The 16,628-nt window shown below is 35.4% G+C and overlaps 3 protein-coding genes and 1 long non-coding RNA gene across 5 annotated transcripts in view; 2 read left to right on the plus strand and 2 right to left on the minus strand.

The window, feature by feature from the left end:
* Nucleotides 1-572: 572 nt before the first annotated feature.
* Nucleotides 573-6,264, plus strand: LOC111328270 (inactive C-alpha-formylglycine-generating enzyme 2). The gene is made up of 7 exons (XM_022932664.2): nucleotides 573-1,066; nucleotides 1,685-1,729; nucleotides 1,923-2,073; nucleotides 2,670-2,725; nucleotides 2,990-3,074; nucleotides 3,393-3,540; nucleotides 4,485-6,264. Exons 1-7 carry the CDS (start codon nucleotides 722-724, stop codon nucleotides 4,561-4,563), a joined length of 909 nt encoding a protein of 302 aa, XP_022788399.1. The 5' UTR covers nucleotides 573-721; the 3' UTR covers nucleotides 4,564-6,264.
* LOC148725250 (uncharacterized) lies at nucleotides 2,435-3,398 on the minus strand. Its single transcript, XR_015990813.1, has 2 exons — nucleotides 2,889-3,398; nucleotides 2,435-2,784 (listed from the first exon to the last, which is right to left on the minus strand). It is a non-coding gene; the product is annotated as an uncharacterized LOC148725250 (long non-coding RNA).
* On the minus strand, nucleotides 5,898-13,113 carry LOC111328260 (leucine-rich repeat-containing protein 23). Its single transcript, XM_022932655.2, has 11 exons — nucleotides 12,963-13,113; nucleotides 12,678-12,790; nucleotides 11,982-12,033; nucleotides 11,750-11,857; nucleotides 11,542-11,635; nucleotides 10,702-10,835; nucleotides 9,084-9,220; nucleotides 8,474-8,550; nucleotides 6,450-6,565; nucleotides 6,283-6,318; nucleotides 5,898-6,138 (listed from the first exon to the last, which is right to left on the minus strand). Exons 1-11 carry the CDS (start codon nucleotides 13,044-13,046, stop codon nucleotides 6,097-6,099), a joined length of 993 nt encoding a protein of 330 aa, XP_022788390.2. The 5' UTR covers nucleotides 13,047-13,113; the 3' UTR covers nucleotides 5,898-6,096.
* A 2-nt stretch (nucleotides 13,114-13,115) lies between these two features.
* LOC111328259 (translesion synthesis protein REV1) overlaps nucleotides 13,116-16,628 on the plus strand; it is an 18,651-nt gene continuing 15,138 nt past the window's right edge. The window contains exons 1-3 of one of the 2 annotated variants that reach the window (XM_022932654.2): nucleotides 13,116-13,315; nucleotides 14,883-14,962; nucleotides 15,834-15,886. In XM_022932654.2, the coding sequence (XP_022788389.2) occupies nucleotides 13,232-13,315; nucleotides 14,883-14,962; nucleotides 15,834-15,886 (217 nt within the window). In that variant the 5' untranslated portion in view covers nucleotides 13,116-13,231. The remainder of the gene's footprint in view (nucleotides 13,316-14,882; nucleotides 14,963-15,833; nucleotides 15,887-16,628) is intronic. The other variant, XM_022932653.2, reaches the window with a different exon arrangement.

Below are 16,628 nucleotides of genomic sequence, written 5' to 3' on the forward strand. Positions count from 1 at the left end.
CTGATTTTCACTATTGCTCAAATAGTGCTTTACTGCGAAGGATCGTTCACATATACGTCTCATAACCGCAGTTCATACATATGTTTCATATGTTTGTTGTTGTTTGATTTATCATCTACGGGTTTATGTCGAATTAATTTGATGGCCTGCTCCCAGTTGGCTTGTTAGCTCAATTGGTAGAGCGCTGCACTAGTATCGCAGAGGTCAGTGGTTCGAATCCCGTACAGGCCTGAAATTTTTTTCAGGTCTGATTTTCACTATTGCTCAAATAGTGCTTTACTGCGAAGGATCGTTCACATATACATAGTACATCATTATAGGATACTTTCTTTTGTTCTTATTGGCCTTTAGGATTATTTTTTAAAACAAAATTATCTTGTAATACCCCTACCCCCAATACAGCACCACAGTTTGTTTATGATTCCAACTGGTGGTCAATACACTAGAATTTTTCAAAGTAATTAAGAAATTGAAATTTAAGCCTGTAGAAAGTACTCATTATTTAAAAATCATTGTCTCATTAATTATTTTATCATTACCTTTCACGGTTTTTCATGCACAATTTTTATATATTTCCAGAATTTTCCACTTAGTCGTTTTTACTTGACGAGTACAGTGGATTAAGGGGAGTCTAATGGTCCCCTAGCCACCCCGGCTGAGGACATCCAGTCTTCTAGTACCAGCCCCTTTGCGGGTATCACACGCAACGCCTTGTAAAAACATGTCGACGCGGACGGCTGCAATCGCGTGGCTCTACTTGGTACTTTTATCGGGTGGAAAAGTTTATTATACTACTGGTGATGATTTTACCGAAACTGTTACTCTATCAGGTGGGAAATTTCGTATGGGTAGTTCATCTGCTGATCCGAAACGTGGAGAACTAGCAGCCAAGAATGTTGGGGTTAAACCATTTGTGATTGATAAGTATCCAGTAACAAACGAAAATTTTCGGAAGTTTATCCGCGCCAAGAAATTCAAGACGGAAGCAGAGAGGTTTGGGTGGAGTTTCGTGTTTCGTACTTTTGTACCAGAAAAAGTCCGATCGAAGATCACACAGTCTGTCCCGGTAAGTATTGATACACTCTATTTCAAAACAAGGGGCAATTGGAGAAATTTTGTACCTAAAAAGTAAAAACTCACGGGGGATTCCCAGGGTTAAAGTTTCCAGGAGCTGTACGTTAGCTTTCCTGTCATTCCACGAATATATTTTTTTCCCTTTCAAAAATTAGTGGTCTATTGACAAATAATTCTTCGGACACAGTAATCTATATTTTTATATTATTCGTACCTGCCGTCGACTAGACCGTCGACTGTTAGTTTCTTTTACGTATGTGTATTGGTTTTTGCCTCCTTTTGTTCTCCCCTGTCCAAGAAAAAATTTGAATTTTATCCCCGTAACATCGTGGCTAGATTTTAGAAACATTTCATTCTTTGTGAAAGAAGACCAGCTAAAATAAAAAAAGGACTTCGTAAACCAAGGAAGTTTATTTTATTTAGTGTCCACTTCACGTTTGACATTCAGGATTGTAGTAAGTCTCCCAATCTGTCTTAGAGGTATCATTTGGGTGATTCACGTCCTTCCACAGACTATTTTGTCTAAAAGAGCTTGATTGCAGGCTGCTTGATTGCCCACCCCTTGAAGTATGCAAATACATGTGTGCCTCCTTTATTACATTTCTTTTAGGGAGCTCCATGGTGGTTACCAGTGCAGCAGGCATACTGGAGACAGGTATGTCCATGAGATTTATAAGGTTCTTGAATAAATATCAAACTAAGCATCCAACCAAAAAGTCAGAACAAGTAGAGGTTCAAATCCTCAAAAATCCTTCAATTCCATTCTTGTGACAAACATTCATCATCTTTCTCTAGCTTGTAAGTGTTGGATAAGTTTGAGTGATTTTTGAATTTTTTCACATGCCTAGCCAGGAGGTCCAGGTACCTCAATTAAAGAGAAATTATCACATCCAGCTGTTCACATTAGCTATAATGATGCTAAGGCATATTGTGAGTGGATGGGCAAGCGGCTGCCTACAGAGGCTGAGTGGGAATTTGCTGCAAGAGGAGGCCTAAAAGGTGTGGTAAAATTAATCAGAGGGATTTTGTTTTCAAGAACACAGTTACTACTACTACTACTTCTGTGTAATTACACTAATAAGACTACTACTACTGTGCACTAATACACTTATACTACTACTGTGCACTAATACACTAATAAGTTTTGGGGCTGGTTGGGTGATGTTTGGTCAAGCATTCAAAAGTGTACATGATAGTGATGTGTGAAACATCACTAACCACAACAAAACACCATGGCACTAACCATCTCTGGGATTGAAATTTCTGATTCCAGTGATCTGCATGTTGCAACATCTCTTGATGATTTGGGTTTGTGAGTGGAGTCTCTCAGATTAATCAGATTAATGTATGTTGCCCTCTGTACAAAAAATCTCACTTTTGTTCTTTAATAATTAAAAGTTGACAATTGTGATTCTTTAGCAACCCTACTAGTTCTATTACTTCACAAGATACCTGAAAGTAGTAAAATTAAAGGAATGATGATTCTTTGCTTGAGAGATATTGTGACAGTCAGAGGGCAATGCTACAATGGATCAGTTCCACATTAACATCGCAGAAAAAGTTTCAAATAAATTCATTGGATTTTTTCTTGACAGAGAAAGAGTATCCATGGGGATCAACCTTTGAAGAAGACCGCATGAACATCTGGCAGGTGCAGTTACTTGTGCAATTCTCATGGTATTCTGTTTATACGCCACTCCACTGCCAGGCCTACAAAAGACAATGACTTTCTATGTGTAGTAAAAACCACTCTTTTGTTATGAATTATTTCAGAACCAGACTATTTAGATTTCAAAATCATTTGGTACTCTCACAGTTAGATGATGTAATCATATTGTGTTTGTCCAGTCAACTTCACAGAACCATAGAAGTTTCATTTTAAGAATGCTCTAAACATTTTCCTTGTGTACTGCAGGGAGAGTTTCCTGATAAAAACACACAGGAGGATGGTCACATTGGTGTGGGTCCTGTAGATGCCTTTCCTGTGCAGAACAAATTTGGTAAGTTACTTTATACTTGCAGTGAAATTGTACTATTTCTTTGCCAGACAATATACTGTCAGTAAAAATAATATTGTAAAGAACTGGCTGAAAGCTTTTTTAGATGTATGCTTGTGCAAACAAAAGTACCAAACAATTGTCAGAAGTATTTTTTTGTTAATTCTACATTTTGCTGTTACTGCAACTTTCAGTAATATAATGAAAATTGCAGACCATCTTAATTTAATGCAAGCAAAGTTTAGTGTGGGTGTTACAAAGATAGACTTAAGCGCTGGTCCATTTTGATTGTTCTTTATAATTTTTTCACTTTCTCTATAGGAATGTATGATATGTTGGGTAATGCCTGGGAGTGGGTGTCTGACAGATTTGAAGATAAAGGACAAGAGATCAAATACGTATTGAGGGGAGGATCATACATAGATACTGCTGATGGTAAAAACAATCACAAAGTCACTGTCACTACAAGGTAAATACAGTGTGCCTGGTTAGCTTAACTTAAACCCTTTCCATGACATGGTACATTATGTGGTATGACTTCACAAAATGATCTCAGCTTAGGGATGAATTCAAAAGTGGCCAGGAAGGACAGAAAAACAAGGATCCTTCTAATTCAAATAGAAAGGTTACTGTATTTCTTAGCCATATAAAACTACACAAAAACATGATTAATTTCAAGGCTCCCTGTCCCCATGACGTTATGTTCCAGGCCAGTCCAAAATATATATTTAACAATTATTCCACGAGTGCGCGTTGGATATGAGATGATAGATAGCCAACGAGGCGCGTAGTGCCGAGTTGGCTATAATCATCTCATACCCAACAAGCGCGAGTGGAATAATTGTTTTATTAAAAACGCCCCCAAGATATTAGACAAATTCTACCAAATCTTAAATTTTTTAGCTCGCTTTTGATTCTAAGCACACGCGTACGCTTGCCATATTTGTAGATTATGGTATATTGGCTCATATACCATAATGGCTAAGCCAATAAAAAGTCTTGAATTGCATTATCCAATGATCCAGTTTTTAATAAATGTATATATATATATATATATATATATATATATATATATATATATAACTAACTGCAGACAGTACTGTTTCGGCCTTCTGGGCCTCATCAGTGCAGTGCTAATGCTAGGATGGGGGAGAACCGAGACGGTCACCCCCATATACAACAAACATGAGCAGAAAGAAAGGATCCATATGAAAGACTTGCAACACTAAAAGAACAAATGAGAGATGTATAGATTTGATAAGAATCAAAAAGAAAAGATAGCCTCAATTCGAATTGTTGGTAGACAAAGTGTAAGCTACAGTTAAAAGCTGAAACATGCCTCTACAGCTCTGGGATATTCTTGATATTTCATTGTATACTTATACATTATTTGGTTACTTTTGTACATTGAAGGATGGGTAACACAGCAGATGCTGGCTCTGACAACATCATGTTTCGATGTGCTAGGAGAGCTTCCAAGGATGAACTGTAACAACAAGTTTGGGCTTTCATCAGTCAAAATCATCATGAATAGATATGTTGTTATTATATGAAAGTTATAAATTTATAATTTAAGTAATAACTAAATTATTGATTGAAGCAGAATTGATCTTTACAAAAAACCAGAGACACAGCCTCTAATATGCTTTGTCGACCATTCTGGATATGGTAAACATGGTAATGTCAATAACTATGTCCATTTTGTATTTGTCAGAGTTGCCATAATCAATTCATCATAAAGTGGCCATGGTGAGGAATTTCAGGAAAAAAAACATAGCTAGACTATGACAACCATTATGGTTGCTCCTTTATTCCTCTACACTTTCCTCTCTGTGAATGTTGTAGACACAATACTATGTTTACTAAATGACTCCTTACAATTCAATGACAACAGATAAGGTATACATTATTAAATTGTTACCTTGTACAACAGTCACCATTAAAAATGAGAGTACTCACTGAATTTTAAACTGAATGTAAGTTGTACTAATGGTGAAGAGAAGTAATGTCCATGGTGTTTTGAAAAACAAGAACAGAAATAAGCAAAGTCTTTTCAACCAATTACTCACTTATTATTTTGAAATTAAATTTGAATGAGAACAGGCTCTTAAGTGACATTATTTACTGTCCATAAACACCAAAAGATGACCACAAATTATAAAATGTTCTTTAGTATTTGAACAGACATCAAAGTCATAGCTTACACACTAAACAACTCAGATATATCCTACAACAGGCCACTAATTTGCTTTTATTAGTAAAACAATTCAAAATTATAACATAACCAAAGTAAAGCGCACGCTCTGATTGGTCAATTTAGCGTCCCCCATTTGCCCATGGGTGTACGCTGCTGACGTGAGCAAATGCAAAGACTATTTTTCCGCGCGCGCTTGTTTTTTTCTGGTCGCGTAAGATTTGTTAGATAAAAGGGAACTCTTTAGCAACAATGTATCAATGTTATGTTATAAAACAAATGGTAAACACCACAGCGTACACTATTGAGTTATGGATGCACTTGGGAGGTTTGCTAAGCACTCAAGAAGCTAGAGTCGCTCTCGGCTATCGCCTCGAGCGACTCTTACGCTTCTTTCATGCTTAGCAACCTCCCGCGTGCATCCATAACTCAATAGTGTACGCTGTGGTGTTTACCATTTGTTAAACAGAGAGGTTGATATTAGTTGGGAGACTATGACTGGGACAACAAGACATGTAGTTGAACTTGCAACTTCAACATATTTGAATTGTTAAAAAAAATTGATACCTTACAAATGGGTCTTCAGGAGGAAAAAAGTTAGAGGAAAAAAATCATTAATAATATTAAAAATGTGAAGCAAAAACTTTTTACTGACAGAATTTTTTTACAGTGGGTCATCTTGTAGATCTGTATTTACAATTTACTTGAGACTGTTGAAGAGTGCAAGAACACAAAATACAACACAACTTCACACTTATGGTCCGTAGTATTAATCAATCAATGGTTCATAGAATGAATATTGCACAACAGTGTTAAAAACTAGACAGTCTATCAGTCATCTTCATCTGTGTGAATGACTTCTTGGGTTCCTGCCTGTAAAAAAAAAATGTGAATGATGAAAACATTAAAAAACCGTACATTTTTTTGGTCAAATAATTTGAATTGTCTGAGATTCATGGAAGAGCTGATTAAAAGTTAAATAAAAAGGTTCAAACGCTCTTTTACGGTGGTACTTACTGCTAATGCTTCCTCTTGTCTTCTCTGTTCATAAATCTGTGAATTTAAAATGAATATTGATGAATCTTTGCCAGGAGGTTGTACTAGTTATTGTGTACTTTAGTGCACGTCAAGTGTTGCTTTCTACGGATCCAAAGATGGTAAGAACAAGTATATAAGTTACTGACCTCTTCTGCCTCTTGTCTCTCATCATCTGTGTATTCGTCTTTGTCAAGCCTTTCTAGTCGCCGCAGGCTTATCAGCACTTCTATACGATAATCATCCTCATCTGACACTGGGCACTCTACAGAGATTGACAAGCATTTTTATTATTGTTAAAATTTATTAGGTGACTAAGTTACACCCATTTTACAGGACAGTGAAAAATATTAATTTTAGTTTCCACGGAGAAATGGAGGTAAAATGTAGAAAACAGTTTTTATGTTGTCAAATTTCCTTATCAGTGGTAGTAGAGGAAAGATGCAGCAGTAAGGGTAGCTACAGAGGAAGGCAACAATTTCTTCAGCAGCAAAATTTTTATATGGCCACCAATTAAGTCAGTTCACCTCTAAGCATTTTTCAACACAACACTGACAATCCAGTGTGTGGAATAAATACTTAAACAGAATCTGAAGGGGGGAGGGGAGAGGGAAACAAAATAGGCAAAGTAGGGGAGATGTAATTGAGCAACAGCACATGACAAAGCCCCCTGCAAAACTTCTTGTAGCCCCTCCCTACCTTCACGTCAGTGCCATTATTGAAACTAATGCCTTATTAGAATAATAAAATGAAGATTGGAATGGTTAAGGTAACTGAGAACAAACTCTTGACTGGTTTAAGATTTCACATTATTGACACAAGTATGTGTGTCATCGGTATCATCCATATATATACTCCTAACAGTGGAGTTTAGAGCAGGTATTATCCTTTAGTTTTCAACTTCAAGTTCCTCCATCACATCTAAAATCTTATGGAGACCAAACATTCTCTGCATGTTCAAATGGTAAATTGGCCACCGTAACGATTACAAAAGCTGACGTTTCGAGTGTTAGCCCTTCGTTGGAGCTCAGACGAAGGGCTAACGCTCGAAACGTCAGCTTTTGTAATCATTACAGTGGCCAATTTACCATTTCAACTTTGTTGATATATCCAAATTATTTCGTTACCCCCACCGACGCAGCCCCAAACAGTTTCTTTAGAAACTATCAGCCTTTATTCTCTGTATGTGCCCACCAGCTATGGAACTGTCTTTCCAGTTATATTACGGTGGCTGAACACAGTTTTTTCATGTGCTTTAGCTGATGCAATTCAGCACACGCACAGGGATTGCAAAAAACAAACATACCATCAATAGAGCAGTCATTTCATTTAATCAACATGTACCTGCACTATCTGTGCTATTTTTCTCTATAGTTGGCACAGTGTATTGAAGGCTTTAATCTTTTATTACAAAGATATGTTAGAAAAGTTAATGGTGCAAAGAACCAAGCAATTCTCGGCTTTTTCGTCATTACCAAAAGAACCCAGTTAAATGCAGCGCATGCGTAGTAAGTCAAAAAATTGTGATTGAAAGGGAAATTGCTTTCTCAGAAATATGCCTATTTCTTGAGAACCACTCATTAGAATTTCACGAAATTTGGCACGAAAATACTTTAGGAAATTAGTAACTGGAGTATTTAAAAAAAAATTGATTTTAAACAAAAGAAATTCTAGAAAATCGAGTGAACCTTCGACAAGGGATAATTAAAGATCTCTCTGTTAAATTGTCAGCAAAATGGTGTTAACTTGTGAGTATCATTACAAGCTCGTTGCATGCAAATTATTATAAAGAAAATCTAATGATTATATTTTCTACAAAGAAACAGAACCCATTTTAATTGCCTGGTTATATCTATTCATGTTGCCATAGCAATGGCACATACATCAGCTTCACTATCAAAAACACAAAGTTTGTGTTGTTAACTTGCTTGCTACCAGTTTTGGGGACCGAGAGATTAAGGGTTTTAGAGAAAATGGTGAAAGAAACAAAGGTATCAAAAACTGTGTTCAGCCACCTTAAGCGTAGATCCAGTGTTAGTAACTTTAAGTCATCTCTGAAAACTTTTCTTTATGAAGGATATTTTATATCTTCATTTAAGTTTTCTTTTATTTTTATTACTGTGAAGCCCTTTAGGACCTTTGTATGAAGTGATATAATAATTGGTTTACTTACCCATTAAAAGTAATGCCCTTAACAATGGTAAACATTTAAGTTTGGCAATTTCCTTCATGTCTGTGACATTATTACCCCTGAAGAAGAGAAAAGGAACATCTAATGTTTGATCTTTTGGTGGACTCCAGTGAAGTTTAGAGCACATATTATTATAAGTTTTAAGAGGGTTTCATTGAAAAGTTTATAATTTACAAGAAAAATGTTGAAACTTTTTATGGATTGATAACAGTTGTGATTCTGATCTTGAAAAACTCTTGTAACTGTATCACTTTCTCTACAGTCACGTATTACTAACAAAAAATCCTAAGATGCATTTATTTTTTCCTCTCATTGCTATTACAACCATGCATGTCATGTATGCTGACATAAGGAGAAGTGTAAAAGTACAGTATACACCATGCTATGTCCCAAAATCTATCTTCTATGAAATATTTCCTACATAACTATATCACCAAAATGGCCTGCTAAGTGAAGAAATTAATCTAATTTGTAAAGGAGCTTTCAGGTGTCAAGAAAGGAATTCCATGGCATTATTAACAACAACATTTAAATCATGTTATTTTTTTTCTCTGAAGTGTTCTTCAAGTACATGAAAGAGATTCATTGTTACCTCAAATTCAGGTACTGAAGGTTTTTCATGTTTTCTGAAAAGCCATCCAAATTCTCAATCTGATTGTCACGGAGATGTAAACTGGCAAGATGTTCTAATCTGTCCAGCCCCTCAAGACTTCTTATGGTGTTTGCAGCCTAAGAATGATTTAGCTAAGTTAATAATGACATTATTGATTTACAACTCTAAAACTGATGATGATGATAATAGCAGTGATAATAATAAAACAACAATGTAATAATAACAAAAATAATACTAATTTTAAAAACAATAATGATGAATCTATTTTGAAAAAGAGAAGAATTATCTAAAGTATATGAAATGGATGAAATTTAATTGCCAGTTAAATACACTAGGTTACTATATTTTGAGTATCATTTTTTGTCAAGGTTTCATGTAATTAAATGACTTTAAAAAATTTATTTCATTAAAAGAAGAAAACATCATATTTAAGGCAATACTAGCCCAAGAATGAATGGAATTATAGTTAAAGAGAATTAAAATAGATTGTAAATGAGAAACTTGAAAATTTTAGAAATTCTAAAATTATGTATTATATTTTACAAGATGAAGGATGAATCTGTAAGGACATAAATTATATCTCATCGGACATTTTGTTGTGTAGTATGGCTGGGTATCTTTACAAGCTATACTATCATTTTGATGAGCTTACAATGGTTAAGTCAATTGTGGGTAGATCGAGCATGTTGTGCCGATAATTGTTTGATCCAAAATGCAAAGCTTACACAAAACAACTTGGTGATTTTCATGTACCTAGTAATGTTTATCTAGCAAAATAAGCAGTATTCATGAGTGTATAAGGAAGATGATATTAAGTGACTGTGCAAGTGTATTTATTGATATGTGCAAGTTGGTTCATTACATGTACGAGTTGGTTCATTTTTGTGTGCAAGTTAGTTTGTGCGTGAGTTGACCAGCTACCCTTTATTTGATGCACATTTCTTGTAAAGCAGAGAAAGAAGGGTAGCATGTACAGGTGACTGGTTAAACAGTTTTTTTTTTACAAATATTATACAAACTAAATAATTTGAATATATGTATATCAACAAAGTTGAAATGATAAATTGGCCACAGTTACGATTATAAAGGCTGATGTTTCGAGCATTAGCCCTTTGTCGGAGCGAATAGAAGAATTGTGGGGTGTGGGTACTTTTAAAGGCAGAAAATGGAGTTACGTCATTGGTGGGAACATGGCAACGAGAAAAACTAATTTATTCGTGTTTTTCTTGTTGCCATGTTCCCACCAATGATGTAGTTCCATTTTCTGCCTTTAAAAGCACACACAACCCACAATTCCTTTATTTGCTCCGACGAAGGGCTAATGCTTGAAACGTAAGCTTTTATAATCGTAACGGTGGCCAATTTACCATTTCAACTTTGTATATTCAAATTATTTCATTACCCCCACCGACGCAGCCCCAAACTACTAATCAACTTTCCAATCATTGCCTGATATTTGTAATTGAATTGCGCAATATTTGTACTCTGCTTAGTAGAGTTGGATAATAATGCTCCTTTCACTCTCATAAGCATAACAATTAACAGAGCTTTAAAGTCATTTCAGGACCAAAAATGTGTATAGAACATTAAATCTTACCAAGTATAACTCCTTTAGGTTAGGAAGACTTGACAGTCCCATGGTGGTCATGAGTTTATTACCACGTAGCTCCATTACCCTGAGTCTGCCCAACTTGATTGGATCAAAGCCTGTTATTTCTACTATCTCATTGACTAGTTCAGGGTTAAAGAACATGACAGTACATAAGTCCAACTAATTTCACATTGTCTCCTTAAAGGTAAAAATGGTCTGATCCTCTCCCTCAGATGCCATATTGACTGTAAAACTGTATATTTCTTGATTATTTGTAGTTCCAAAAAAGTTATTGAGAACAAAACTTTAAAAGAATTCCTTGACAAAAAGGGAAGCAAAAATCACAGCAACCCTTGACATCCCATCATCCTTAGGGGCCAAAGAGTTAGAAATATCCATGCATGTTTACAAGCATGTTCAAATTATCAAGTCATAGGGAGTAAAATTAATTTAATTTCCAAACAGCATACAATGTACATGAAACATAATGCTATATAATCAAATGATGACGAATAAAAGGGTTTTATTTGAAAGGTGAATTATACCTGCATTTGATTAGTTCCTTTATCTAAATTGTTCCATTGGAGGACAGTCGCAAAGAGGAAATTACTACGAAGAACATTTTGCTTTATATATTATCATATAAATCAAATAGATTCCATGCTGTTGTACGTGTGTCTGTTCAGTGTTGTAGATCACAGATGATGTCAAAATGTTGTAAGAGCAACAGGATAGCACACTGAGCACAGCTGAGTGTGACACTGACATTCTTATTGCATTTTGTTAAATATAAAGACAATAGAAATAACTACTGACATAATTATGCACTCATGTGCAAATACTTACATGATAAGTTTAAATGTTCTAACAAAGGATGGTTGATACCCTCTGTATCCATAATATTATTGTTAGTAAAACTTGCAATTTGTAGATATGGTAGCTGTGAAAAGATAAACATGAAAATTACAAAAGGTATTGTAACAAAATGCTCAGAATCATTTCAATGGAAACCACCAAATCCTCATATTTTTTATTTATTATTTTCATTACCAACCTCATCAAGTTTAGCTGAGTGCAAGGCATTCCTGTCTGCTTTCAGTGTAAGAAGGTGAGTTAATGAGTTAAGTGAAGAAATATCCTTTAACTGATTTCCACTGACATCCTGTATGAAATTCAACCAAGACATTCCTTTAGATGCAGGCACTTAGGCATATTAAGTATATTCCAACAACTGCAAGTACAAAATTTCAAAGAACAAAAAACTTATGAGAATAGCTATTGCTTACCACATATCTCAAATGAATAAAGCAGTTGAGTATACTGATATCTGTCAGCTCCCTGTAGGAAAACAAATATTGAGTGTCAAGTTTCAATTATAATTTTCTGCAATGTCAAATGCACCATACTTTTGACAATGCTGATCTTGAAGCATACAGAACACTCGTCACATGTTGACATAGTGTATAAGTTAGCTTACCACAGAGTTCAGTGTCACTCAGTGGTAGGGATTCAGCTGTAAAAAATTTGGAAGTCTGGGATTCAATTCCTCCTGAGGGATTTTTCTTTGTGTATATACTCATAAGAAAAATAATTAACCTTTCTCTCATATTTTGCTATTTAGTTTTTGTCAGCCGTAAAGGGTGCTCTCTATTGTTTGTAACTGCAAAGCCAGAGCAGTCAATTAAAAAAGGTGATACCTAATGTTTGTGATGATTCTCTGTAAAATTGTATCAGTGTGGGTAGACATTTCTGATAAACCACAGAATTATCTGTAAAGTGGACAAGTCTGATCTGCCAGTTGTGATAAATTGTTAGCATTCGTAGATTAAAAACCTTCAACTTTCGTAAGTGATGGACCTGCAGTTTCTCCTTGCACTAATATATTGGTAAAATATTATGCAAGCAATGTGTAGAGAACAGTATGGAGAATATGCATATATGTATCGACGTCGTTTGGAAATAAAGTGTCAGGATCGACTTACTTTTCGTGAACGTCAAGTCTTACATATGCATGTGCCAATCCATCTCCCGTTTTACACAACAAAGAAAGACTGTCAGCTAAAATTTCCTCCGTCAGAGGATTCTCTGGAGGTCTCTAAAATCACAAGAACATCCGTTCAAAATCACGCCAAAATGTGAGAAGATTTGAAAAATGCATCTTAGCAGCTCGATAGGTGTAATGAGTTGTCTTGACCCACTTTCATTTTGGCAAATTGGAAGTAGAGCAAACAAGAGAAATTAGAGGAAATGTTTTGCGAGCAAACTACCTCCTCCTCTTCGGTTCCTTCCTCGTCATTTTCGTCATCTAACACTGGTTCATCGACTCCCTCCTCGTCTTCGAAGTCCGACATTTTGCTCCCCGGCCTTTGAATGTACAATGTCGCTTAGCAACAGGAATGACACCTTGGTTTGAGTTTCGTCAAGAGTCTGGATACTAGCTTATTAAAAAAATGGCGGCACATATTCCCGCAATCTCCAATATTTCTTAGCAGTTGTAGAGAAGTTGTGAATTTTGTTTCTTCGACTTTTTTGCACTATGGCCACACTTAATTTGGGAGGAAATGCTTCAAAAAGGAAGAAAGATTCATTAAAAGACTTTAAAGGCGATTGGAGCGGCCACGTAAGTTCTCAAAGTGCAAAATTATCTCATTTTTGGGTTCTGTCCTGGTGTACCGGTTCACAAGGGAATTACCATTGTTCTTTCTTTGTTTAGGAGTCATTGGTTAGCTGTTGTGTATTGTTCGGTCTTTTGTATCGGCTCTTGTGAACCGGTACACGAGGACAGAACCCATTTTTGCGGAGAAAAGAAAACTGTCATTTTGGAAAGAGTTCCATGTAACCCCATACATTAATTATGCATTCTATTTCATAAAGAATAAATATAAAGGTTTCTTTGCAACACTGCATGCATACGTATGATGCACGATCCTCGCAGTTGATAGCGCTATTTAAGCAATAGCGAAATTCAGACCTGAAAAAAATCAGGCCTGTACGGGACTCGAACCACTGACCTCGAACCACGGCCTGCTCTCAGTTGGCTTGTTAGCTCAATTGGTTAGAGCGCTGCACTAGTATCGCAGAGGTCAGTGGTTCGAGTCCCGTACAGGCCTGATTTTTTTTTCAGGTCTGAATTTCACTATTGCTTAAATAGCGCTATCAACTGCGAGGATCGTGCATCATACGTATCAAATACCGCAGTTCAATATATGATTTTCATATATTTATTCTATCTCACTGCATGCATAATTAATGTTGGGGTTAAGTGGAACTCCTGCCGTAACTAGGGGTGTTATCACCTCCATGTCTTTGCCCAAGATTCTTCGGGCAAAGATTTCCGTATAACCGTTTTAAAACGAAGCATAAGTTAAAGGTAAACTATCGTTTCTCCATATTTTCCTTTTGTCAACTAACTGTATACATAAATGAAGAATGGGGTTATACGGAAATCTTACCAAAGTTACCCTTTTGATACACCAATGCAATTGAATGAAGAAAGATGTTTTTTTTTTTCTACTTGTCACAAGCGTGGACGAAGAAAATATTATTACTCCCCAATTAAGGAATCCGAAAGTGGAGGTTTGATTCCTAATGAGGATCGACTTAAAATATTTCTGCTAGAATTCTATAGGGGAATCCTTGTTTACAATATTTGCCTCATTAGCATAAGCAATTCAGTTTCTGATGGAGCTAAATATAAATCAGTTCTGAATATCGAAAGGTCAAAGTACGATTAACTCGGCCAATGAATACTAGCCAGATGCATTGAATACTTTTTGTGCGACACGGGTTTAAAAACTCAAAATTTTATATAGAATGTATGACCTCATTAGCGCTTTTGCCACCCAGAAATTTTGCAGTTTTTGATGGATTATTTCTCCTTGAATATTACACCCAAAGAGCTAAAAATTTCACCATGTACTAAGGTTTTCTAGCTCTTTAGCTGCCTGAAGTCAATTTGTATCTAACATGCTTCCTTCGATACGCAAAGCCGTATGCAAATGAGCAAAAATGTAAACAATGATGTCAGCATGAATCCGCCTATAGGAGGAGGGTGAATTCAATGCTAGGAATGGTATTAAAAGCTGTTTAGGCTGGGTGAAAAGCGAGTGTTTTAATATGTAAATGTATCTTTATTCAGATGTGAAGTTTTTTTTTTTCATTGTATCGTTAATGCTGAAAACATTTAGGGCGAGTATATGCAAGTGAAGGTACAGAAACTAGATGTTCAGTTTAAAGAGGATATTGGTCCAAAAGGGTGCCAAGATGTGTAAGTTATAATTTATTTTTTCAATTATTATTATTGTTTTTAATTTTTACAAAATCTGAAATCTTATGTTAATATAATTTTACTGTTTACTTGAAACAATATATACACAATCATGTAATACTTGTACCAAACTGTAAAATATTTTTGTTGGAGAGGTGTTTGATTATGTGCAAACCAGGAAATGAAATTTCACCTATTTAAGTCCATTAGTTATTTTAAAATGATTCTTATTTGATTAATAATTATGGATAAACAATAAAGTCTCTCAAATTCTCTCAACCCTCCAATTGTACAAATGAGGCTGTGTAACCACAGTACTTTATTGTTTCTGCAAAATATTATATCATCCCTGCAAAATAATTCTGCAAAATATTGTATCATCCCTTGCTGAATGTCCCATCTCCTTACACATCATTTGCTCTTTCTATTCTGGCATGGATCACTGGTGACAGGTAAAACAGTGTCAAATGGCTTGCTCTAATATGATTGGACAACCTCCTTCACAGGCGTGAAATGCATCTATGTGAACAAACTCCAACATTCTGAAAAATTTCAAATCTGCCTGTGTCGACCATTCACTTGTGTTATTCTTGGCTCACAGCTCCAATAGGAAAAAGTTCTTAATTCAGTAGTTGTTTATACAGGAATTAATCATATTTGGATTATTGAATAGTTCATAATTCAAAGAACTCTTGCATTTTCCATTACAGCAATGATGCACTACAGTAGCCTTACTGTGATTACAGCTGCATGCAGGACTATACATTTTCATCTTACTATAGAGTAATTTCAACTACTGCTTTGACTACTACTGATTTCCTTTATCTAAGAATTATTATTGATTAATACATTGAAACAAATTTTTTTGTAGCAATGCTCCAAAGATCTTTGAGAAAGTGGTTATTCATATCAATGGATACACAGGTGATTCTAATGTTTATACAAACGCAGTAACTAACTATTTATTTTTGGAGTATTAATTTTTGCTATAGCAATCTTTAAGGGCAAGTTTTCTTTTTGTTTTTCTGGTATGCATCAAAGCGGTTATTCATAGTCGTACACTGCAAAAAGTCCACCGGAAATTGCTTACATCATCATACTTCGAAATAAAGTGCATTCCAATTGATGGAAACAAAGCCAAAACCAAAGTCAATTACAAAAAACAATCAGGGAGAAGGAAAATATCACAAGATACCAATTAGAATGCAAAATGAAAGTAAGTGCAGTAATCCTAGAATGTGGAAAAAACACAACTTTAATACGATTTTTGAATCTGATTGGCTGGGAGTATCATCCCTTGCTGGATGTCCCATCTCCTTACACATCATTTGCTCTTTTTATTCTGGCATGGATCACCAGTGACAGTTAAAACTGTGTCAAATGGCTTGCTCCAATATGATTGGACAACCTCCTTCACAGGCGTGAAATGCATCTATGTGAACAAACTTCAACATTCTGAAAAATTTCAAATTGCTTTTCTTGTACAGTGTTTTGGCTTGAGTTCTGATCTTTGAATAGTTTATTCTTGGCCTGTATTTAGTCAATTCCTGTGACATTTGGAGATAATTTCAGAAGTATGATGAAGTCCAAAAGGGTGTCTGAGATTTTTTTGTTTTTTCTTACTTTTTTAGCTAAATCATCTACATTGAAACTTTTTCAGATGCTA

The sequence above is a fragment of the Stylophora pistillata genome, chromosome 8, assembly GCF_964205215.1.
Source record: "Stylophora pistillata chromosome 8, jaStyPist1.2, whole genome shotgun sequence".
NCBI classification, from domain to species: Eukaryota; Metazoa; Cnidaria; class Anthozoa; order Scleractinia; family Pocilloporidae; genus Stylophora; species Stylophora pistillata.

Bases quoted from the DNA above. Each gene is read 5' to 3' on its own strand.
- LOC111328260 (XM_022932655.2), bottom strand. From the start codon at position 13,046: ATGTCGGACTTCGAAGACGAGGAGGGAGTCGATGAACCAGTGTTAGAT. The intron at 11,636-11,749 runs GTTGGTAATGAA...ATCTTTTCACAG, and splicing joins ACTCAGCTAAACTTGATGAG to CTACCATATCTACAAATTGC. The intron at 6,566-8,473 runs GTAAGTAAACCA...CAATCTCTGTAG, and splicing joins AAGGGCATTACTTTTAATGG to AGTGCCCAGTGTCAGATGAG.
- LOC111328270 (XM_022932664.2), top strand. From the start codon at position 722: ATGTCGACGCGGACGGCTGCAATCGCGTGGCTCTACTTGGTACTTTTA. The intron at 1,067-1,684 runs GTAAGTATTGAT...CATTTCTTTTAG, and splicing joins AGATCACACAGTCTGTCCCG to GGAGCTCCATGGTGGTTACC. The intron at 2,074-2,669 runs GTGTGGTAAAAT...TTTTCTTGACAG, and splicing joins TGCAAGAGGAGGCCTAAAAG to AGAAAGAGTATCCATGGGGA.